The 25,491-nt window shown below is 34.0% G+C and overlaps 4 protein-coding genes across 6 annotated transcripts; 1 reads left to right on the forward strand and 3 right to left on the reverse strand.

Annotated features, from left to right (window-relative positions):
- The first annotated feature begins 3,550 nt into the window (after window positions 1-3,550).
- On the forward strand, window positions 3,551-4,000 carry LOC7464903 (uncharacterized). The gene has a single exon (XM_002320059.4). It carries the CDS (start codon window positions 3,551-3,553, stop codon window positions 3,998-4,000), a length of 450 nt encoding a protein of 149 aa, XP_002320095.3.
- Window positions 4,001-4,341: 341 nt separating this feature from the next.
- Window positions 4,342-7,839, reverse strand: LOC7464904 (ribosomal RNA small subunit methyltransferase, chloroplastic). The gene is made up of 10 exons (XM_024584333.2): window positions 7,500-7,839; window positions 7,246-7,395; window positions 7,091-7,147; window positions 6,898-6,996; window positions 6,697-6,792; window positions 6,055-6,139; window positions 5,496-5,548; window positions 5,243-5,326; window positions 4,905-5,015; window positions 4,342-4,797 (listed from the first exon to the last, which is right to left on the reverse strand). The coding sequence occupies exons 1-10, from the start codon at window positions 7,713-7,715 to the stop codon at window positions 4,732-4,734; spliced, it is 1,017 nt and encodes a 338-aa protein (XP_024440101.2). The 5' UTR covers window positions 7,716-7,839; the 3' UTR covers window positions 4,342-4,731.
- Window positions 7,840-10,398: 2,559 nt separating this feature from the next.
- On the reverse strand, window positions 10,399-14,650 carry LOC127903877 (two-component response regulator ARR14-like). Of its 2 annotated transcripts, XM_024585176.2 has the most exons (6): window positions 13,388-14,642; window positions 12,503-12,655; window positions 12,001-12,390; window positions 11,824-11,900; window positions 10,897-11,504; window positions 10,399-10,751 (listed from the first exon to the last, which is right to left on the reverse strand). In XM_024585176.2, exons 1-6 carry the CDS (start codon window positions 13,755-13,757, stop codon window positions 10,745-10,747), a joined length of 1,605 nt encoding a protein of 534 aa, XP_024440944.2. In that variant the 5' UTR covers window positions 13,758-14,642; the 3' UTR covers window positions 10,399-10,744. The 2 variants fall into 2 exon arrangements, with proteins under 2 accessions (XP_024440944.2, XP_052303066.1); XM_052447106.1 differs by lacking the exon at window positions 10,399-10,751 and having other exon boundaries at window positions 10,893-11,504; window positions 13,388-14,650.
- A 778-nt stretch (window positions 14,651-15,428) lies between these two features.
- On the reverse strand, window positions 15,429-19,432 carry LOC7464906 (flap endonuclease GEN-like 1). 2 transcript variants are annotated; one of them, XM_002320734.4, is made up of 8 exons: window positions 19,064-19,432; window positions 18,757-18,930; window positions 18,433-18,603; window positions 18,041-18,222; window positions 17,680-17,926; window positions 17,460-17,595; window positions 16,631-17,106; window positions 15,429-15,887 (listed from the first exon to the last, which is right to left on the reverse strand). In XM_002320734.4, the coding sequence occupies exons 1-8, from the start codon at window positions 19,259-19,261 to the stop codon at window positions 15,624-15,626; spliced, it is 1,848 nt and encodes a 615-aa protein (XP_002320770.4). In that variant the 5' UTR covers window positions 19,262-19,432; the 3' UTR covers window positions 15,429-15,623. The 2 variants fall into 2 exon arrangements, with proteins under 2 accessions (XP_002320770.4, XP_024440943.2); XM_024585175.2 differs by having other exon boundaries at window positions 17,433-17,595.
- Window positions 19,433-25,491: the final 6,059 nt, after the last annotated feature.

Below are 25,491 nucleotides of genomic sequence, written 5' to 3' on the forward strand. Positions count from 1 at the left end.
CAAAAACCATATCATCATTATTCAACCTCCACACAAAACAAATTTGCGTCTTGCTTATAACCCTTCCAAAGCAAATACCTATCTTAAACAACTCTACAAAGAAACGCCATCTGATCAGTTTTGTCTGTCCAGCAAGAACAAGATGAGGAAACCAAAGCTCTTAGGCAAGAATTGGGTGCATATATAAACAAGAAATATAATTCAAGCAGCATAAAGCTTGTTAAAATGGACTTTAAGAGTTCAGTTTCTGGCTTGGGCCTTGAGGGATCCCCTTACTGTACCTAAAAAATGGACATTAGAGTAGTCTATTCACCAAATCAAGAAGCTGCATCGTCGATTGCTCGGAATCTTTGTTTTCATGTATTGAACCATTATCAAGAAGATATCCGACATGTTTCTGAAGCATTTCCAAGGTACTAACGCAAACAGCTAAACATTTTAATTTCTGCCATCTCCTGAATATTTCAGATGCATAGTGCAGATATTGAAAATTATCAATCCCAAATTTAATAAACTGTGTAATTGTAATCAAATTAGAAATGAGGACAAAACCATTCAAACAGACAATATCCAAAATAAGAACTAAGATGGGCAGGTCATGAATTATATTTACCACCATTCAGTTTGGTCGCAGATGCCCTCAAAACACTTGTTTCTATTAATGTAAGAATAATTGCTTTGTCTTGCTCGACAGATTTTTCCCCAAAAAAACTTCAACCATTAAATCTATAAGATATATTAATGAGATCTGCTCATTCATGCTCTGGGATTTTTCTACAAATGGTTCTGGAATCTACTCATTAATGAAAATTATCAAATATCATTTAAAAGAATCTAAAAATAATATATAAAAAAAGAAACAATAAGAAAAAGATGAAAACACCCTTGAAACCAGACTTAGAGGTTTTTTTTATTATTTTAAAGGCAATTATATCATTTTATTATTCTTAAAAAATAAAAAGATGAAAAAGCCCAGTACACAAGTTTTTTTTATTTATAAGGGTATGATTATATTTTTACTATGTAAATAATATTGAAAGACAAAAAAACCTCTAGACTGAAATTATATATTTTTTGCTTTTAAGATAACAAAATCATTTCATTGTTCACAATCAATTTTATAATGTCCAATGAATTCCTTAAAAAAACAAATTCACCCCAAATTGCAAGCCTTGTTAATTTTTTAAAGAAATATAAAAACATCATTTTTATTATTTTAATGAACAATGATAATTGTAATAAAAGAATTATTCTCCCTGCTTACTTGCATTCCCTTCCTAAACTTGCTATTTTAAATATTCGAGCCAATAATTTGTTTTAATGAAAAAATATTTTTTCTGTACCATATATATATTTTTTTAATATCGTTCAAAAAAAATTAGTTTCAATAATCTGAAGATATTTATTACCATGAAAACAAATAGATTAATAAAAGAAATTAACAGTTATTTTATTTATAGTTCTAAATTTGTCTGTGCGGGACACTGAAATTTGCAACTCAACACCAGTTCTCTGCTTTTCATTCTTGTGATATGAGAAAAAAAAATTATATATATGTGGGATGCTAGAATCATAAAGTATTGAATTCTTGGAAACATAGTTATCAAACCCCTGTTTGGGATTAAATTGGGTCCTGGATTGATCCAGATCAACTCGAATTAACCCAAAAAATTAAAAATTAAATTTAAAAATTTAAAATTTCATATAAAAAAAATTAAGAAACAATACATGTGAATATATATTATACATATTGTAAATAATAAAGTTTAAAATATTATTTCAAAAAGTTTTTTATTCCACGTTGAAAAGATATTTATGTTATCCTTCTAAATTGAAGTATTTAAATAAAAAAGATTTTTTATCCCACATTGAAAAAACATAACTTTTTTCTTGTAAACATAGAATATATGTGCTAAAAGGTTTCCAATCCTACATTGAAAAAATAACTTTTTTCCCATGAATATGGATACTATATACTAAAGGATTTCAAATCTCACATTGATAAAATAAAACATTCTTCTAGTATTTATATAATGAACTTTGAAAAAAGTTAATAACCAACTAAAAATATATATAAAAAAAAGGTCTCTGGCTAAAAGAAAAAATACATTTGAAAAAAAAATAGGTCTCTACCCGGTTTTGTCGGGTCGTCCGGGTCACAAATCAACCCAGCAGGTCATCTAGGTTTGACTATGTTTTTGCTCTTGTCGGTTTTTTACTTTACCCGGACCGGTTCAACTACCAGGTCAACCGGGTTCTAAATCGACTTGTCAAACTAGTTCGGATTTAATAACTATACTTGGAAAGACTTCCAGTAAGCATTTGTTTAAGGGTAACGTTACGAGCGCTAAAAATTTTCTATGTTTTATTTTATAAATGATGTGAAATTTATTATAAAAATAAATTAAATTATAAAATTTAGATTTTATTATAATTAGAGGTGTTTAGAAATACAATAATAGTTGTTTTTTAAAATATTTTTTACTAAAATATATATTAAAATAATTAATTTTAATATTAACATATCAATATAAAAATATAAAAAAATTAATTTTAAACAAATTAAATTAAAATTTCACCAAACATTATTTGAAAGTTCCAAACAGCGACTTAATGTTTTACCGGTATGTGTTTACTGGTGCAAGCATTACTTTGTCCCTGGAATAGGCCACACGATGTTAAATGGGTTTTTTTTTTGTCAAGAAAAACTGATATGTTGATTTCAGCATGCTTGGCAGATGTAAAAGAAAAGGGAAACTGGATAACGATGTCTTGCAGGCTCTGTTGAATTTTAACTTAAAACTTGTTGGAACCCAAACCTAGTTGAACCATGTTTGCAAGAACAAACAACAGCTCGTTTTTCTTCTGGTTCAAGATCTGCGTGTTTGGTGATGAAAAACGAGTTGTAGTTTTTCTCAGGTTAAAACCTGAGAATTGATTCCGATGATATTCGTGATTTAGTTATTCTAATTAAAATAGATGTATTTATTAGAGATTTATTTATTTATATATAACTTATTTAAATAGAGATAACAATGTGAAAAGCAAACTATCAAAGATTATTAAAAGTAAACTAAAACAAGTGTAAGTCTACTATTTTGATTATCAAATTTCAAAGGCAACGATTTTGGAAGTAATGAAGAAAGATATTGGTGAATATCACCAGATACTAAATATTTTGTTAGGTTTCTAAATTAACAGGAAAAAAGAAGAAGAAGAGAACCAATATAACAAGGTGAAATTCAAGAAATCGTCGTGGGAAGCCAAGCCCTATCCAAAAGGAAAAAAATATATTCCAGACACAGTAACCGGTGTTTTGGACATCTTCAAGAACTGACTTTCGAATTCTGACATCCTCCACGACTTACAAAGATTCCTAGAAACAAAATCCAAAAAGAATTTGCACTCTCAGTTCAGTGGTTCTCCTTAGCAAACTGAAAAAAGAAATCTTTGCTGAGAGAGAGAGAGAGAGAGGCAACACAACATGAACACCACACCACCACCAGCACCATTACCGGACCTAATATTATCATTAGAGCAAGCAGCGCTAATGGCTAAACAACTCCCATCAACAACTGACCCAAACCACCTTCTCCAAATCTACTCATCTCTCCACCAAGCCCACCACCACCTCTCCTCCATCCTCTCCCAAAACCAACTTCCTTCTTTCCCTCTTCCACCACCACCACCACCGCAAGAGAACTCTCTCTCGTCGGCCACTGGAGCTGATGAGAATGGGAACGAGCCTATGCAAGTTGGTGATGATGATGATTATGAAGAGAATTCCAATAAGGTGGTGTCTATTGATAAAGTGGAGGTGAGGATGAGAGATTGTTTTATCAAGAATAAGAGGCCTAAAAGGCCTCTTTCCCCGTCAACGGTGGCCGTGGCTGAGGAGAGGAGGTTGTCCGATGATGGGTTTAGGGGAGGGATTATGGGTTTTGATCCTCATGGGACTAGGTTGAGGGCTTTGGATCTTATCTACCAGTTTCATGGCTGATAATTAATTATTGGGAAGGAACAGAGCAGAGGAAACAGAGGGCAGAGCAGGGGAATTTTGCTTGAATCGTTATTAATGATGAAAGTGAGTTTTTGGAATGACTGATTGGGTTTCATCTAATTTACTAGATTTTATTTTTCATCTATCATCTTTTTACTTTATTTTGAGAATGCCATGGCACAAAATGATGCAATTGAAATTGGATTTATGAGATGATGTATTACATTATGAGTCTCATATTATCATCCCTATTCTGGGATTTGACATATTCTATGATTTTAGTTTGTCTTTTAGCACTTCTCAGAAAAGATTGCTTTCAGCCTCTATTCTTCTGACACGAATTCGTAAAGACCATCACATCCTTTTGCATTAAATAATTTTCTTATATACAATCTGAATTCTAATCAATGTCACAGTTAATCCCCTTTTCATTAATAATATAACACGATCATACACTGGGATTTCCGAAATTGTATGTGGTAGCAAATTGAGTATGCTGATTCCACTCTTTAAACACTGCAAAATGGGTCCGCATCCCAACCAAAGTCGCTTGAATTCATCTTCTACCAGGAGGATCCTAATATTGAAATTCCCGTAATGTGGTTTCTATCGTTGAGGTTCCTCATCCTGTTTGATGACATTGATTTGCTGCAACTCCAAAGATGTATGACACGGTGTCCGGCAATCTTGTCTCAGGTGTCTTCATCAACTCTCTCCCAACATCAAAAACCCTATGCTCTCACAATAGAATTGTGCAAATTAACGAAATCATCCAAGGTAAGCTCCTCCGGTCTTGACTGGACATGATGAATAGATTTGGAAGGATTAGTCTAGGCATGTCAAAAGTAATTATCAAGGTGAAAATGGAAAAGAAGTAAACCATACATCATTAAATAGCACTTACAGTGGCTAGACAACCAACATTTTGAAGAGCTTCTTCAATCTCAACGGGCGTGCATATGTGTTGAAGTGATTTTCGCAGCATCTTACGTTTCCCATTAAATGCAGAATTCACCTATATCCACAAACGGGCTTGATTAAAAAAATGTCCCAAGTTGGACAGGAAGCCAGTCAAAGGTTTAGTCCAAGTTCCTCCATGGCCATGCCTTTGAAGAAAGGTAAAACATAAGGTAGGCTGGTAGCATTGCCAAAACCAATAGTAAAAGGCACAGTGCTTTTATAATTCTTTACAAGAGCTAGAAGTTTTAAAACACAAGAAGTTGTGCTTAGAGAAGAAACAACCATTGAGAAGAAGCTTTTAGTGGAGGAAACTACTGGATAGTCCACAGCTTGCTTGAGCTTAAACCTAACGACAGCAGCATCAACCTGCAAAAGGATTACATGACAGCTCTGTTATATTCTTTGAACAAAGTTAAAGTAGAACATTATTCTGAATATGCAAGCATAGGGAACACTTGATGACTCATAAGACTGCCTTTGGGCATAGAGTTCTGCAAAACATGTATTTGAACACATATGAAAACCGTTTACTTACTTTGGGCTGAGGAAAAAAATTTGACCTTGGGACCTTAAATTTGTATTCAGGATCTGGAAACAGAACCACATACTGAAAAATAAGTCTAAGGAAACAATGCATATTTCTGCAAAATATCATGTACTTGGTGGAAAAAACATAAACTCTATATAAAGAAATAAAGTTGTTTTATGCATCATTTAGCCTACATTATTAGACGGAAAAGAATCAACTTTCCGATTGCATTTAAATTTATTGGACAATTCATAATAACTGGGAACAAGAGTAAAAAAAAAAATGACAAAAAAAAAAAAGCAATAGGAAGAAGAGTGGAAAAACATGTATCGTTAGCAAAAAAACATTTGCAGATTGAAGACTATTAAAAAATTACTGGCAGCAAAAGTCGAGGGCAGCTGTTCAAAGCTATCAACTTTTATTTGCAGGCTTGTAGTTGCTATGAATGTAAAATCTCAGATAAAAAACAGTACACATCAAACTAGGCAACGACCCATAGACCCAGAGTCACTCAATGACCGGTTAAGAGTTATAACAGATTTATAGATTTATATTGCAGATATACCTGAATAAAAATTAACAAAGATATTGATGGGCCGGTATTCTGAAGTTCGCAGGGAAGATTCCACTAAACGCAAAGCTGTCTCGTCCTGAAAACGATTCAGTCATTCTAATGTCAACAAGCCAAAAGTGTTTTGTACCAAATAAATCAGTCAGCTGCTTAAACTTTTCAATCTCGTTAATCTGTCAATCAACTAGATCAAAGTTTATGGTTCATTGATTAACAAGCTCCTTAACCACAGACACCTTTCTAAAAAAGAAACATATGTGGATTTTACTGCTTTGTACCAAGGATCGGTACATTTCCCTGTTATACATCATCAAAATTCAAGATTTGCCTCATTTTTGTGCCTAAGCTTTACAGTTATCCAATTATGAAACCGGATTTCATATTTCATAGTTGCATTTCCCTTGAACACAGAAAGTTCTTTACACCTTTAAGCATATTACATCATGGATGATCAAATGCACGTGCATTTTAACAGAAAACAGAGCAAAGGATGACACGGTTCAAAATCAGTGCCGAGGAAAACATCAAGTCTAGACTATTGAATAAATAGATCATAAGTCTTAGAGTGAAAAGGAAGGCAGTTACTTGATAGGTAATAAATTAATATCAGGAAGGTGGCACTTCACACTTCCTCACCTGGAGTAAAAGAACGATTTCAGAGAAAATGTCACCCGTTGGAAGCAGTTGCTTGATTACATCTGTACTTATATTAAATGGTATATTAGCAACCACCTACACAGATAAACACACATACACTAACACAACTCAATACCGTGTAAGGAAAAGAAAAATCTTTCCACAGTTCATTAAAACGCATCTACTCAAACAAGGTCTCACTTTTGCATATCTCGGTTTTTCACTCAAAGATCCCATACTCTCTAACATCGAAAGCATGTGGGATCGAATGTGACACTTGATGAAGTCCTCTTGCAAAACCTAGAATGTACGGGACATTAACAAAACAACATTATTAACAGTAACTCACGATAAGAGAATACATAATTTAGTCATGATCAAAATCAAAATGCACCTTGAAACGATTTGTATCAGCAAATCTTTCCCTCACTAAAGCAGCCATATGAGCATCCTATATGTTACAAATTTACAACAAAAAAAAAAAACTTTCATAACCAACTAAGTTTATAACAAAAAAAGCGGAGCTACAAACAATCCAATTAACCTTACTTTCTCAATAGCAAGAACAGTTGCACCAGCATCAATAAGAACATTAGTCAAAGAACCAGTCCCAGGTCCAATTTCAAGAATCAAATCACCCTCTTCAACATTAGCTGAAGCAACAAGTTGCTCGTTAATCTCATCATTCAACATATAATGCTGCAACATTTACACCAACCAAGTGTTTGTTAAAACGCCTCAGTGAAAAAGCATAAGGAAAACCGTCAATCTTGTTATGAAAACAAAATGGGTATGTGTAAAACCTGGCCTAGTGATTTCCTCGGTCTTCGATCTCTAGAATTGAGGGCTTTCAGAGTCGCGTGGTAATCATCTGGACTTCTTTTAGAAGCGCACGTTATGTCTAGTGTTCGCTTTGGAGGGCTTGTTAAGATATTGTGCGCCAAGAGTGAAGGATTTCGTGGAGAAACCGAAATTGGCGGGAGAGATTGCAGGAGATTTGGTGTCGCAGTTGATCTCATTTTCTTCTTTACGTTACCTTTGTTTTTCAAATTCCAAATGGTAAAACTTTTAGCTGTGTGGACTGTGGATAACAGAGACTCGGGCAAACCTCATATTAGTCACCCAAGTATATATATTTTCTCGATCGAACCCTTCAGACCCTTTCCTCAATTGAGTTTTTTTATTAAAATAATTAGAGACAACATTAAATATGTGTTATTCTGTGTGTTCTCACTAACCCAAATTCGCCCAAGCTCTCACTGAGACCCTAATTGTGCTCCTTTTTATTGAAATAATTGGATAAACCTGTAAATCCAGCAATGCTTGCATGATTAATCTCCATAAATAAATAAATAAAGAACCATGTTCAGCACTTTATCTTTTCGAAGCATTATTAATGCACACTAACTGGTGGCCTCTTGTCAGATTTGAATTTTGTTGTCACTAATTTTCTGTTTAATTAACTTTTCATGTCCACAATATTAGTCAAGGTAAAGTGCACCACAATTTCATGTTTTCAAGGTTGAAATGCCCACGAACCAATCTATTCTACCCATGAAAACTTGGCACAAAGAAAAACAACATTATATAATATATTCAGATACTAAATTCTGTTTCTAATGAAGTTGTGAAAAAATTTCATCCCAGTTGTGTTACAGTCCTGATTTTAGCAGTTTCTGTAAAATAGTTTTCGTGAATGAAGTACACTCCAATATTTAAATCAGTACGTATATAAAAGAAGAGAAAATATAAAAAGAAAAAGGAAGAGTGTGGCTTTGTGGCTGGCAGGATCTCATTCCCCTGTATTTCGTGAGTCTAAGTGTATTTATACATTTGGTATAGTAATGTAATTTTTTCATGGAGGAGAAATCGTGTCATTGGCCAACCAAGTGATTTATGCAACAACTGATGTGTTAATGGTGAATCAAAATATCAGTTTTTCTATGGCTGGTATGTAAGTGGAGGAGAAATTGATGTGACACTAGTGGACTAGCTATGCTCAATTTTATTGGTATTCAAGTGGGCTGGTAGATGTAGCATAAACAGAGCTATTAGTGACAGAATACTTCGCCTGTTCTGCAATAATCTTGTGTGTGCGAGGAAAAAAAGGAGTGCGAAATGTGTAATCCATGCTGTTGAACAGGAGGAGCAGACAATGAAGAAAATTCCTCTGGCACATAGCTAGCCACCACTTCAGGACCTTGATATGATATCTCATTCTGACCAGATTATTGGGACATGATTGATTTTCATTAGTTTGTACCATGTTCCCATGATCAAATGAGTTCCCATCTGTAGTCTGTGTTTCATGAGCCAAAGTCTGAAAGAACAGAGAAGAAAGAAAACAAAAAAAAATGAAGCAAGAAACTAAGGGGTAGAAAACCAGATCGAAAAGAAATGAGAAACAAAGAAGGTAAATAAATTGGTGGCTAAAACACTAACAGATAACAGGCAGTCTGAATTGCTGAATGTTCTTAAGAAGCTCAACTCTGTCCACCTGTGGGACATGGACTTCTGTTACTGCAAGGTCAAGTCTTCCTTTTCTCTTCTGAATGAACCCTAGAGAATCAGCTGCCTTTTCACAACGGACAACTGGGAAAGAAATGAAAATGAAAATGAAAAAACTGTTATCTCGAAGAACTCATGATCATAGCACCAAATACAAAACAAGGAATCACAAAAGTATTACCTTCGTACTTGCATGTTGCATTCTTGAAGGAAAGTTTTGGGGTTTCATTGGTTTAACGGGCCTGGAGATTATATTATCCATGCTTGAAAAAAATGTTAAGGCTAATCCAACACACATATATAGGAATCGACATACATTTGATACAATGCTAGATTTTACCAAAGAAATATTTAGACTAAAAAAAGTGTGTTCTAATATATAATTTATATTTTTCTTTAACATGTTTTTTAAAATTAATTTTTTAAAATTAATATTATTTAGGTTTAAAACTTGCACATATTCACATTATTTTATGTTATTAATTAATTTTTATTTACAAAAGAAAATGAGATGATTAGATTTAAATTTGTTAAAACTCTAATACTATATTAAATAGCTAGTGATATATATTATTTTTTAATAATTTTTATGGTTAAAATTTTGAATTTTATAGCCTGGAAAAAAACTTGCACCCATGTGTGTATAAATTGTGTGGCAGTAAGGCATACAAATTGCAAGTGGGACAAGGGAAATATAGTTTATCAGGTCAAAATTGTACTCTGGGTTACCAGATTTGTCTACGATGCATACAAGTTATGTAATTTGCTTCAACGCCAGTTAATTGCGAACCATATAAATTGTAATCTCAAAGTGGTAATCCTTTTAAGATTGGTGATCCAGCATTTGATTGCCCTGGCAGGCACATGTTTTTTGAGTGGAGTGATTTCACTCCACTTCGCTTTGAGAAATTCCACAGGCACAGGCACAGGCCTTTTTGCCAGTGTATCATTTGAGGTGGTGTTCAATAATCCTTATGTCATGGGAGTTTTGAAACCATTGAAACAGGCATGATTCCATTTTTTTTTCTTGGAAAATTTCTTTCTTAAAATATGTAGTATTTAACAATTACATTGAAAGGAAAAGAGTGAAAAAAATCCAATCATCCTCTTCTGTTCTGTGAACTCTAGGAACATGAAGTTGCGCCAGTTGTCATAAAGAGGTAGCATTTCATTCTCTGAACCACACCATAAAAAGGCTACTAATATCCAGTTATTTTATAAAAAAAAATTCGCAGACAGGGAGATTAGTTTATGACATTGCAAACAGGAAAAGAGCAACAAAACAACAACAGACAGTTATTAATTTATTGGCATTGCAAACAAGGCAAAAGCAACCAGATAACAGTATTTTAACAGACTATTAACTGTAAAACTAAATGCCTCAGCAAACAGTCAAATTCAGATAACGTCTCCAACAATTGAAACCCGTTCGCCGGTGTCTGCTGCATCGTCAGTCACCCGTGACCAGATTCAAAGTCTTCAGGGATCTTGCTCTCCATGTTATAAAGCACCAAAGCCAACTTTGGAGTCGAGGGCCACTTCAAAGCCTTGTTGTAAGCATTCAAAAATGGTTTATAAGTAGAAAAATAAAAGTGACTAGAAATACAAGCAAATAGAATTGTAATTACCCTACAGCAACTTAATGCATGAAGCAAGCATTTAAAAAGCAGCACACAAAAATCATTAACCTACCAGAGATCATTATTAGGATCTTCAAGGAACTCTTTTTGCATCACCAACAACTCAAGCTCTTCCACTGTTGCAATATCAAGAATGTCAGATTCATCTTCCTTCTCTGGCAGTGGTTGAGGCTGTGGCAATGGAAACTGAACCTGCTGCTGAGAGTTGCCCAGGAATGTTGGGCCATGAGTTCCGATATTGGAGAGAGTGGTTCCTTGATTGAGACGTTCTTCCACACTATGATTTCCCTTCTGACCAAAACTTGAAAAGTTCCCATCAGTAGTAGTCCTAATTTCAGTATGATTGGAATTGGGGTAAGACCGGTATAGCTGTTTGCTTTGTGAAGCCACTTGCCCATAGTTAGGAATCAATATGCCATTATAGTTTGACTTCACATGTGTAGGAGAATGCACAGAACCAAGGGAATGCACAGACATGGGACTACAGAGATTATTCTGGAAATTGTTTCCGTATTCTGATTGAGATGCTGTCATGAAGAATTGAGAGTTTGTGTATTGGGAGAACCCTCCTTGTAGATTAAAAGTTGATGAAGGATGGCAATCTCTAATCATGGTCTTCAGCATTGCATCTTGTTCCCGCTTCAAGTAAAGACGATATTTCTGAAAACATAAAATTCAAAGTCACCTCAGGATGTTTTTTTTTTTTTTTTTTGTAGTGGTTGCTAGAAGCAAATGATGCCATTTTTTAATCCCGCAATGCACAAGGACGGCAACATAACATTGTTCAATTATTCTAGAAAATCAACATTACTATTGTGTTTTGCAGATATCCCACAGAAAAATAGATGAAAAATATGCTTCCTTGGGCCAATTATTACTCATGTTTGAAATATTAAGCTTCAAATATTACTCACAACATAGACATGCCTAGTACTCAACCAATAAGATGGACACATTCACAGTTTTCTAGAGAACAAACCTGTAAATGGCTTGAAACATTTTCTTTCTTTAGCCCTGGGACATTCATGTGCTGAAGTATTTTCTTTGGATGGGCACCTGCATTGATAATGAGATCTAAGGGATAATGGACCATATCGTCAACAGAAAAGATAGCAACATAAAAAAGTTATTATGCAACTTGTCAAGAATCTTTTACCATCAATGCCTAATATCCTGATAGCTTGCAAGAATCTGTTATGCAGCTCATTAGTCCAAACAAGCTTTCGCTTCTTTGGAACAGTCAAATTGTTATTATCTTCATCATCATTGTTCGTCTCTTCTAGCTCCTTTCTTTTTCCCTTTTGATCAGTCATCCCCATGGTACTTGATGGGTTCCCTGCAGTCACACTTGAAGCCTTCTCCTCTGATGACCCCCCATGAAAGCTGTTTGATCCTTTGCCAGATACAGCTGTCTTTATTTTTGTTCTATATGTTAACTGCCAAAGGTTTTTCACATCGTTCTTGATGATTGGCTTCATAAGATAAAGTGCAGCCCCTTTATACAGGCAGCCTAACATGGCGCTCTCATTGTTATCAGCTGAAAAAACTGCAATAGGAATAAAACAACCAAAATCAAATCTTAAAAGTTTTTTAACTAAATAACAAGCATCTGAAGGAATAAGAATGATTGCTGAGGTTGAATCAAAGAGGCTACCTACCAACAATGGGTAAAGAAGACAATTCTCCCAGAGTCTCAAGGATCTCGTATTGATTCATATCAGGCAAGCGAGTTTCTATCAAAATCAGGTTAATTTCATCTTCTTTCTCCCTTAAAATGTGCAATGCATCAGTGGCTCGTGTAGCAGTTGTGACTACAAGCACAGCAGTATAACAAGATTTCAGTATATGATTTATCAAAAAAAAAGTATCCGATACTTGAATTTGACCATTCCGTCGCAAGAAGACAAGCGAAGCGCTCTTCAATACCTAAAAGCCATGTGGCTGGAGCTGGTAAAGGTTCGTTTAACTTTTTTAGACCAAAATGGAGCGTATTAGTTTAAACAGAAAATACCAGATTTTGCTCTTAATAGTCTTTTCCAAAGCAGGAATACAGATCCAAAAACTCCAGATTTTGCTCTTTAATAGTCTTTTCCAAAGCAGGAATACGGATCCAAAAACTATCAAGTTGTTAGGAAACGTGTCATTATAAGGGGTTACAAACTCTACCCGGAATCTGAGAAAGGGATTACCCGCAACAACCCCAACACTCCCACCCCACCACACAACAAACCCTTTTTTTTCTCTCTCATCTTGTACAAGTCACTACGGAGCATACTTAATATTGAACATAGGGCCCAGTTGAGAACACGGCGTTAACAAAACCTTCACTGCCCAGGAGACGCATCCCATCCCTCCACCGTATTCCTAAATGCTAAAGGCAAGTATAACGACATGGTAAATCAATATCGTATCTAGCGCTTAAGGGTGCTGATAAAATGATTATTTGTGCTGATAAAATGATTATTTGTGCTGATAAAATGATATTAGTTTAAGATTCTAACAGAAATGGATATAAAAGGAACTGACTAATCTCCAGTACATACCTTCATATCCAAATGCCTGAAGCATTTTTGACACAATTCTGAGGCATGTGGGATCACTTTCCACAACCAAGATTCGAACACCTATAGGAAATGAGCCAGCGTTATTTTCTGTAACTTCAACTGAGAGAACCCGCTCACTAGTCATGTTTGGAACAAAACTTCGGAGAGAGAAAGAGATGATTAGACAGACACACACAGAGAGACTCAGAAAGAGATGCTTGGGCTGTAAATATAGGATGTGTGCTTTTATTGAGGTGCCTATATATAACCAATAATCAAGTCCAAGAGAGAGAGAGAGGTAATTTGACAGGCACACACAGAGATACTCAGATAGAGATGCTTGTGCATTTATTTTGAGGTGCCTATACATAACCAATGATCAAGCACATATGGTAGCTACCCAAAGACAGAATCTTATTGAGCTTGTTTTTTGTGTTTATAGTTGAGGAAAAAGATTTGTATAGTTCTCCACACAAGTGAGATTATCCTGTCCGTTCACGGTATGTGGAGTCCACATTATGGACGGACAAAATCACTCGTGTCCCACAAGTTCAGATACTTATCCAAAAGCATTCCCCCGACAGTGCTCCGTTGTCAAATCCAAATCAGAAAGCGCCTCATTAATTCACTCAAGAAAACAATTAAAGCGTATCTGGAATTTAAGCTCATCTGTAGCAAATAAAAAGGTCAAGGAAAAATTTTGACAATCACTTGAGAAGATATGCATAGCATTCTAAAATGGCAACACTAGCCTAACTGCCAATTGAAAATCGATGTTAGTCAACACAGTTTAATTAGCTTTCCATTACCCCCCTAAGACTTCCATATATACAGAACTCCAAAACTCAAGGTCACTTGTTGAGTTTCCTTAGTGCACAATGTTCCATATTTGAATACATATGAAAACCATTGTGCATAAAATTTTATAAAGCACAGATATACCTTAACTGAATAAACTACTATTGTTACCTAAATACACTTGTGAAATCTGAGACCAATTAACTACTATTGTTACCTAAATACACTTGTGAAATCTAACACCAATTCATACCAGACAAGGGACCTTTATGCATGTAATGACAGGACTCACTCGTAGACGAGTTCAACTCAATGGTTTTGGGATAATAACCAATGCTTTACTTCGCAATATAGGGGACAGAATAAAAAAAGGGGTCTTTAAAAGCTTATTCAATATCTCGTAATGCTAATGGACCAAAGTTATCAAGTTCGACTTGAGTTCGATCTAATAAAATACTCATCATACAAACAAGCCAAATTTTGCAAATTTTACTATGAACAATTGAATACTCGGTCTGAAATGTCCGTAAACATAAATTATATTTTTACATAATTATCTAAAAGATAATTAAAAACTAATGTTTTATTACATCTTGAGTGTAAAATAAATATAAACCACGCCTAAAGATGATTCTAACATTCAAGTTGAGGCCAGTATATATAGTGTCGAGATAAAAGAATTAGGTGTTAATTAAAACCTATATTAACAATTTTTTCATTCATTTCATTTCCTACTATGATTGAACAAGCTCGTGCTTCGTAAGAAATATTAACAAATCAAGTTTAAATGCTATTTTTGGAAGAATTCAGATCCATTGGAAATCAGTAACGACTATTCACTTCCATGATATCCTGGTTCTTGTTTGTCTATATTTCGAGTAACACCACAAAAGAAATTTCTTAAAGGGCATACAGAACGTAATTGGCAAAGAAAGTATGGGTGAATGAAACAACCAAACACTAGATAAGGAGTCCGATATGATATTTATAGTAATTGATGCGAGATAACATGGAAATTAGGTGTTCGATAGTGCAGGTGAAGTGTTCAAGAAAATACTGATCTAAGAATGGATTCGGTCCGAGAGAAGCAGCCACTATTATAAAGTATTGGTTGATTACCCAATTGACACTCGTGTTTCCCATATTTTAACAATTTGTTCTGTAAAACATTATATTTAGAGCCTGGAATTGGTTATTCTGTAGTTAAAATGTGAAACTGTTAAAAATTGTTTAGCAGTGAAGGTGAACCAAAGCAACCCTGTATAAACAGATTGCAAAAATAAAAGGCTGCGTTTTCAACAAAGAGAAAAGGCTGGCTTCTCTACAATTCACCAAAAAGTAGACTTCTTTCACGTACAAAAAAACTCCACTTATCCACAATAATGGTCCTGAAGCTAAAAGTTTATTTACATCTTCATATCTAAAGTCTGTAAATGTCCTACTCAAACAGAAGGCGGCGTCTCACAGACTTTGGAAGGTTTGAACTTGAAACCTTGGTCTTCCCTTTTGATGGCCCATCCTCTTGATTTTCAGAATTATTGGCTAGATCTCCTTGTTTTGCGTGAATTGCTGCTACCTTAGCAGAGCGGTAAAATTCTGTTAATCTAAGTTGGACACGTTTTGACTTTGGTGATTCTGACTTTTCACTGGACCCTTCATTTTTAAAGCCTGAAACCTTTCTTCTTTTCGATGCTTTCAGTTCCTGCCAATTTTCAACCACAAAAGTAAATAATCTGGCAGGCCCATAGACTCTCTCATTTCCAATATCCTTATATACATGTAAAACAGGCAGCATGATAACAAACTAAACAACTTCAACGACCTAAAGTCCTCAAGTTTTACCATAAAGAACATGAAGAAAAGGACTGAGCACCCCTGATTAACTCAGGCCACCATTAAGCACATTAACTTTTCAACTGAAACTAACATCCTTGTTTTGCTATCCTTCATCCATACAGAAAACCCATCTTCAATTTTTTCTACTTTTTGTATCCCATAACCTCTCATATATACAATCACCTCCGAATAAACTAGTTCTTATCTTGTCGCTCGTTCATTTGGCATTCCCATTTGCACTATTCCGCATCTTGGCCTAATGAAGCATGGGCTATGGTGCAATTTCTTAAAAGCTATTAAGCTCATACAAAACAGAAACCAGGATCAAAGAGCACATAAAACCAATTCTCCAATTCCTTCTTGCTTCTCTCCTTAGGCCATCAACTCCATGTACTTAGAGATTCCTATATAAGAACTAATCTTTGGATATTAATTTATGCTAATTACATTTTGACACATGCTTGATGCTTCTATATTATTAATTCAAATTTTCTAAATCACAAAGGAAAACAAGAAAATAGGATATCCATGATTTTATATATATATATATATATATATAAACAGCAATTTGACAAAATGATAACGTGAAGAATGGAAAGGAGTTCATACCTTCTCATGCCAAAATCTTTCAACTTCTTCTGGAAAAGCAACACGAATAAGCTCCATATTTTCATCTGTCAACAGGAAGCAACACTCATCATCAATATGAATCTGGGGGGCAGTATCCTCATCCAAATGATCAATGAATTCATCAATTTCAACGATCTCTTCTTGAGGCTTGTCAGACTCTTCAACAGAGTTGGTACGGACAATACTGCCTGCTGTACTTGTCACTTTTCTCCACCTGATCACATAAGATTGGTGTCCATATCTTATTTTCACACGCTGAATAGAATCAAATACATACTGCCCATACAACATAGTTTTCTCAGGCTTGGCAGCCATTTCTCTCAAATATATGGTGGACAACATGGGAAGCATTCTCTGTCGAACATAAGATGGTTCCCAATGCTGATGAAAATCCAAGAAATCAACTAGTATTTCAGTGTCTGGGCATCTCCATGATAAACACAAGCCATCGCCAGCTATACAAGAAATAATTCCGGGCTTAATAAGGGACCAGAAAACAGTATAATGATGTGCATTTCAAAAAAAATAAACAAGGTTAAGACAGACGACTGGCTCACAGTCAAAGCTTCAAAAAGTAAGAAGAAGCTACAAACATACACCCTACCCCTACATCTAACACCAGCCCTAGTCCAAGGGGAAAAAAAAGCTTTCTGCAATGTTCCAAGGCGGAATATACATAATTTTGAAAAAGTAACTCAAAATGGAACAAAGAAACCTCGCGAGATAGTTTAGACTAGATCATCTCAGTTAACAAAACTTGATATAACTTTATTTATATTACATGCAATCCTCATCATGCTGCCAATACCAGTAAAGTTTCCATGTTTGTTGCACAAATACATTCGAATAATATCATCATTTGGAAAGTTTGGCTCCGTGGATATCTTGTTGCAAACTTTTATGTGCCAATTTTCATGCTTTTGCTGCTCCTTTTCTTTTCGATCCTGCCAGTCAAACACTTTTAATGATGGTATGATTAATCCATAATACAACTAAAGAAAAAACTCAACAGAACAGTAAAAATACACCTTATTACAGGAGGAGCAATTACACTTAAAACCCTCTGCCTTTCTTGTGCAACCCTGACTGGTACTAGTCCCACAATATTCACAAGATGACTTGAAATGTGCTCTTTTGCTGCCTGGATGCCCACAGAAGGAGCAATGAGAAGTTTTCGACCTTGCTGGGCTTTCATCTGGACAAAGAATTATTTCATCTACAACTTTTGAAACAATTTGAAGTGAAGGAGAGTTCCCATTGCTGATTTCATGTAACCTGCATAGAGCACAAGTTGGATCTCAGCTCAATACCACATTATCACTGAGCATTATTTTCAAGTACATAACAACAACAACAACAACTGAATTGGAGACAGGAATAGAGGCAAACTGATTCAATATCTCATCTTCACTGAAACTTTGGACAAAACGAAGAGCCTTCTCAAGCCCAATCCCTTGCACACCATTAAGATCATGATCATTGCCAACCAAGAGGGAAATGGCTATCAAGTGTTTCCTCTTCAACCCAAGACCAGCTTCAACATCTGATATATGGTAGCATTCAAATGGTTCCTGCGCACAATGTCAGTCACGTTTCAAAATTGGTAAAGAGCCATTTAAGAAAGCAATTTCAATTTCCCATGACATTCGGAACAGTAAAGAGATCTATAAAACAATCCCCTGCATTGCAGGAAATTGAGAAGTTATTATTTGAGCTACTTCCAAATTTACCTAAAACTCATGGATAATAAGAAAACTAAGTACAGGACACCTAAAACTTACTTTGGTATTAGGCTTGACGCATTTTATCACACACTTAGCCCCAAAAAGGAAAGCATCACTATCAGCTGTAATACACGCATCCACAAGGCCTTCAGCATTTAACTGAGCACACAGTGCTTCAGCTTCACCATTGGCCTTTAAAACAGGCATCCCAAACAGTTCAAGCAGTTCCTATAAAAAACACTTCAGGGAATCAATTAATAATTAACATTCTCCAAGTGGCAGTAAAATCAAATCCAAATATATCCAAGCAATACCACCAAAAATGCAAGTTCACTAGTGAATATAAAAGGAGCATGCATTTATAAATTAACAACAACTAACCACACACTCTTGAACGCATTTGAGAAAAGTCTTGTTCCTCTCCGCCGAAACACCTTCAGCCACTGGCAAACCCGAAACATCAACCCCCGAAAACCGAAAAAACCTCGCTATCCTTGCTTTAGACTTCAATGGCGACGGAGTCCCATCAACAACAAATACGGGAAGCGCTCCAAACTGCAAAAATAAAAAGGAAAGAAAAAAACTTTCTCCCATTACAGCCAAATAAAAACAAATATCTTATAAAGTCGCCAGCTTTTTCCCAACTTCCATTCAAAAACTCAAAAGGGTTTCTAAAAATAGCACAAACCTTGGAGAAGAGATTGATAGTACGGAAGAAAGTGAGACGAAGATGAGGTTTCCGAACATGGGTTGCCTTGATAGCTGTTTCATGTTGGACAATCCAATAAGAAAGATCCACTGCGACCCGCTTTTCTCTCAAGAAATCGGGTCCTTCATGTCGCGCGTAGGGTTTCAGTAAATCCCAGAATTTGCCTCCCACACCCATAATTATTAACTAATAGTGTAAGTGGTTGCAAAAAAATACTAAAATTGGGAGTTTGGTTTCGTTAAATAGACAATGTGTGGACATTTCTTAAGGTTGCATGTTTTGGAGGAAGAGGAGAAAACGGAAAGGGTGTAGTTTCAGCAACTTTTTGTTTGTGCCGTTATGTGTCAATGTTCGGTCGGGGCGTTTGGTTATTGTTGTATCTTAAAACATTCTTGTCAAACAAAAGAATTATTTTCATAAAAATTAATAATATTATAATAATTTTAATTATAAAATTATGATTGATTTAACGGGTAATATGGGGTTTGGACTGATCTAAATTAAAAAAAATAGTGTAATAATTGACTTGATCTTATCCAATTAAAAATATAAATAAAAAAATTCTTTAATTTTTTTTTTCAAAATTAATCAAATCAATGTTACTTTGATTATTAATAAAAAAACATTAGATCAACCGAGTTGATTTTTTTAACTCGTGACTTGAATCTATCATCGAGTCAACTTCAGAATCGGATTTTAAAATTATAATAAAAATCATTTTTATCGATACATTGACTCAAGTCTACCTATGTTGACCTTTCCTAGCCTTACCTCGGTTGACTCTCGAGTCGGGTTTTAAAACCAATCCTCAAGTCGACTCTAGAATGAGGTTTTAAAATTATAATAAAAATCATTTTTATCGATACATTGACTCGGGTTTACCTATGTTGACCTTTCCTAGCCTTGCCTCGGTCGACCCTTGAGTCGAGTTTTAAAACCATAATAATAATAGTTTTTATCTTTACATTGACTTAAATCAACTCGAGTTGATCCTCCTGATCCATGACTCGAGCCTTGACCCGAGTTGACCCCCAAATCAGGTGTTAAAAATATAATAATAATCACTTGTATTTTATGTTAACTCGGGTTTATCCTCCCAACACGTGACCCAAGTTTTACCCTGAGTTAACCCCTGAGTTAGGTTTTAAAATTACAATAATAATCATTTTTGTTATTATGTTGACCTGAGTCAACAGTCAACCCAACTTGCGACTTGAAGCTTGTCAGGATCAATCCCCAAATAGAGTTTTAAAACTTTAATAATAAACATTTTTATTCTTACGCTGATTCAGGTTAATCTGACCTATGACCTGAGCCTCAACTAGTGATATAGGTTTTGCCACAAATCGACCTCTAAGTTAGATTTTAAAATTATGACAATAATTATTTTTATCTTTACATATCTTCATTTAACAATTTTAAAATTGAGAGTTTTTTATAGTGATATGTAAAAAAAAAAAAATTATCCTTAAAGACATGTTATCTTCGTATCTTCTATTTTAAAAATACTTAAATTCACTTCAAAATTCTTTCAAACACAAATTTATTTTTATATCTTTAATTTTTAAACTAAACACATTTTTTTTATTTGTACTGAGTCTTTTTTTTATCTCCACAATAACCAAACCCTGGACTGAGAATGTGTCCTGTTGTATCCATGGGCCTGTTTAAGATGTGAGCGAAACAGGCTCCCCTTGGGTTTGAAGGCCCAATGTAACCTCAAATCGGAAAAGAATCAGCCCAAGAATGACTAGTTTAGCCCACATGTAAGGGGTGTCGGATGTTTAGGCCCAGTTTCGAGATAGAGATCATCCCTCACCGGCGTTCTTCCATGTCCAGTTCTCTTTCTTTCCCTTTCTTCCTTTTCTTACTTCATCTTTGCAGAGAAATCAAAAGGGTTCTTGGTGAAGGTACTAACTCGAAACTATAGATGGATCTATAGCTTATGCATTGAAGATGGATGATATGCTTCAAATCTTATTGGAAATGTATTTAGTTCATCAGATGGGAAAAAAATTAACCATTCAAAGCATTCATGTCACGCAACTCCTTTGGACGGCTGGCTATATACATGCCTTTCTAGTTTCTGTACACACATTTCCTTTAAAAGAATTTACAAGACAGGGAATAAGCATGCGTGCTGGGCTCTCCTTCTCCGGCTTGGATATGTGGAGGAAAATTAATGGGTGGTTGACGAGGATGTCTGGATGAACAGGGGTTGAGCCGACACTCAGTACAGTGTACAGAGACTCCATCACTTGCGAGTAATCAATTTAACTACACTGGATCCTTCTTGACTGGCAATATCTGCAAATCGACAATTCACATATCTGAAAGAATCTTGCCATCTTTAGATTTCTCGTGCCTTAAGGCTGTTTTGTACTGAAAAACATTACAAACTAGGCCATAGTACTGTTGCTAGCTCTTGCAGTAACCTTGTACGTCTGTGCCAATTTCCATGTCAGCTGCTACAGACCCACCACCAGTTCTTCTGGCCACTTTTCCGAGTTCAGTCACGTGGTAAGACCAGCAGTGCATGGAAGGTAAAATGTTTGAAATGCTGAAAGCATGTACAAATAGTTGATTAGAGGTGATCATAGCTTGGCCAGGAATAACCCATCCTTTTTTTTCTTTTTTTTGCTGCTTGAAAGGGATTAAAGGACTGGGTTTCACTGTAGCAATTCATCACATTTTTTTTTTATTTTTTTTATATGGATAAATTTTATTTTTAAAATAAATAATATTTATAATATATGTAGCCTTGTGTAATATATTTTTTTTATTTTTTTTAATTAATTTAGTGTGTGTCTATTTCAATTGTCATTTGATAGAATAAAAAAATTATTTTAATTAACAAAATTTAGCTAGCATAACCGGATAAATATCATGTTTTGCGAGATTAAATATCTTGATTTATACATGTCTCTTGAATTTTCCAAGTTTAAGAGGTTCGTTTGGTTTGTTGGGTTTTTTTTATATATATATAAACTAATGTTTTTTTTAATCTTTTGTTTTGTTTTGAGGTTTGATTGTATTGGGTTAGCCCTCAACACTTTCTTTCTATTTCACTCCTATCATTTTTTTAATTTATAAATAATCTATCAAATCACATATGTTTTTTAATTTAACCCCTCTGATTTTTTAATCTTTCAATTTTGGTCCTTATTATTTTAATTGCAATTTATTTTGCTTGGTATCATTTTTCATTTATTTTTTTTCAAATTTCATCATTCTCTGGCTTTTTCTGTTAAATTTTATCCATATTATTTTTGTTGTTGTTTCTTTTCTTTTGCAAGTTTTTTTTTCTACGTTTTCATCCTTCAAAAATAAATTTATTGAAAGTTAAGTTTCTTAATTGAACCCAGGTGTAGAATTTTACAAGTTGCAAGTTTTAGAGATTATAACAGATTTAGGAAGCTCGTCCGAATTTGCTTGTTTTGTTTTTCTTTTTTGAGCATTTGTAACACCCTCAAATTATAATGTCATGAAATCTCAAACATTTCTTTACTAATGTCAAGTATTGAATAGTATATCTAAGATTATGAGATTTTTTTTTTTGAAATTTCGACAGAGTTTCCTTTGTTTTCTGATGTTACCAAGTTATCGACTAGACTTCATTCAATCACAATACTCAAAACTTTCACTTTGATCCAACCATCCTGGATCATATCCCATCTCATCAAATAATATTTCACATAACTATACTTCATTGTATTTTCTCAACCTTACATCATCAACAAATAACACATTAACTACAAACAATTATAAACTCAAAAGATTTATATTGAACTAATTATTACATTAACATGCATTTATCTTCTAAACATGCAGGATTATAATTACTAAATATTCTTTTTGAATAGTTTAATAATATTAGTTCCTTACTCATACATTTTAAATGTATAAGTACCAAAAGCAAAACATATTCAGGATATATATATTACAATCTACATATAATACAAATTACATATAAAACAAATATATTACATCCCACAAAATAAACAGATCAAAACACAAAGTCCATTTTTAATGCTCCGCATCACCTCGTGAAAAACCTGTATACATAACATTAATAAGAAATAAGAAAGATAACACATTAAATATGATAAAGCTATTATGTTCACAAGTCTTCAAATTATATCATATTATTTTTCATCACCAACTTACTATATATCAACATTAATAACCTATTCATAATTTATTAATCCTATACTTATAGGACATCTATGACCAACACTTATTGCTTAATTTTTAATTTGGTAATTCACAAATTTTACTTCAAACCCGGCTAACACTCTTAAATAACCAATACAACCGGTAATTCCATACTAATCAACCGGTAATCCATACTAACCAACCGGTAATCCATACTAACCAACCAATAATTCATACAAAAAAACCGATAATTCATACCAACCAACCGGTAATTCATACCATCCAACCAGTAATTCATACCAACCGGTAATTCATACCAACCAACCGGTAATCCTATACTAACCGGTAATTCATACAAACCAACCGGTAATTCATACCAACCAATCGGTAATCCTATACTAACCAGTAATTCATACTAACCGGTAATTCATACAAACTAACCGGTAATTTATACTAACCAACAATTTCTTCATCTACTTCTTCCATATCAACACGTCATAAACAACTCATAACTAATAATGAAACTTTGAATTTTTAAAAGAAAGTGATGAATCACTTACCGTCTGCTCGGGATGGCCCAACTCCTCCTGCCTGATGCCCTGCTCCTGGTACAACTCCTGAATTAATCAGATTGCACTACATTATTAATCCATTATCATTTCTCCTACGTGCCTAAATTTGAAGCACGTAATATCCTTTATTTAATTGGGGTTTACACCAAAATTTTCATTCATTTGTCACCTCATTTTCAACATATAGTTTTAATCAATTTTCTTCTTTTAACTCACTTAAAGAATTCTCCCATGAACTTTCCTACCATTTATTTATTCCTTCTTTTCATATTCTTATGATGTTTCTTCACTTGTTCATATTTTGAATACTTCAAATAAGATAAAGAACATCATTTCTCAAACATAAAACAATCAAAACCTCATTCCTATATTTCCTCATCCTTAATTACAAGTTCTTTTCTTCAAAATTATTTAATTTCTTTCTTAATTACTACTTACATTCACTATTTCTATACTATTCTACCTCAATTCCATCATGTTTACTATTTTTCTCAAAATCCTCAAATTCTCATAAGAACCCTAATTTAAAAAAAATCAAGATTATGAGAAATTAAGTCAAATTTAATTGTCATTGGTTGATAACTTACTCAAATAAACTCAAAAGCACTTCATTCAAGTAAGAATCTAAACTTTTCATGCTTACCAATCTAAGTTCTCCCAACTTTTCTTCTCCTCCTAGTGTGGCCAACCCTCCTCACCTTTCTTATATCTTTCTTCACTTGATTCTTCCTTAATTTAATGTTCCAAGTCTTTCAATCTTACAAGTTTCAAAGCTCCCTCTCACTTTTTCTTGTTTTTCTCTTAACTTCTCATGTTCTTCTCTTATTTTCTTTCTTTTTTTCTTTCGCCATTTGTTACTGCCCAGTCGGCAGTTCATAATAGAAAAAGGGGGCTGCCTTGCTTTATTTTTAGTGGTAAATTACTATTCTACCCTTAATGAGTCTTTTTGCTTCCATTTGACGGTCCTTATTATTTGATAGCACTACCGAGCTCCATTCATCCTAAAATTTTAACCAGATTTTATTCAATATATTTTAAGGTTCCTCATAAAATTTCAGCTCAATCTAATAGTCGAATTTAAAATTACGTCCAATAACGTAAAACTAGTCAAATTGTGATTTTTTGTCAAATTTCCGAATTTATCTAAAAATTCTGAAATTTTAACTCAAGCTAAGGAATCATATTAGAAGGCTCCACGCAAAGTTTTAGAATTTTTTGATAACCTGATCGAGAGTTACAAATTTGTTTCTTTTTATTTTACATGAAACTAGTCAATTTATAATTTTTTGCCTAGAGGTTTTACAGCATTTTAATCCTTTTTTCTATTTTCTATTTCTATTTTTTGGGTTTGATTCTATTGGATTAGCCCTCTATAATCTTTTTTAATTTCATCCCTTTTGATTTTTTTAATATTTCAAAATTAGTATTCATTCTTTTAATTTATATTTATTTTGTTCGATATTTTTTTTTTCAAATTTCATTCTTATTAGGTGTTTTACTCTCAAATTTTATCCTCGTTTTTTGTTGCTTTTGCAGGGTTTTTTATTACTATTTTTTTTAATAATTTCATACTTCAAAAGTAAATTGGTTGATAATTAAGTTTCTTAATTGAATTTAGACACTGGATATAACGAGTTGCAAATTTTTAATACTAGAATAAGTTTAGGAGGTTTGTTTGAA

This window comes from Populus trichocarpa, chromosome 14 (genome assembly GCF_000002775.5).
Source record: "Populus trichocarpa isolate Nisqually-1 chromosome 14, P.trichocarpa_v4.1, whole genome shotgun sequence".
Classification (NCBI taxonomy): Eukaryota; Viridiplantae; Streptophyta; class Magnoliopsida; order Malpighiales; family Salicaceae; genus Populus; species Populus trichocarpa.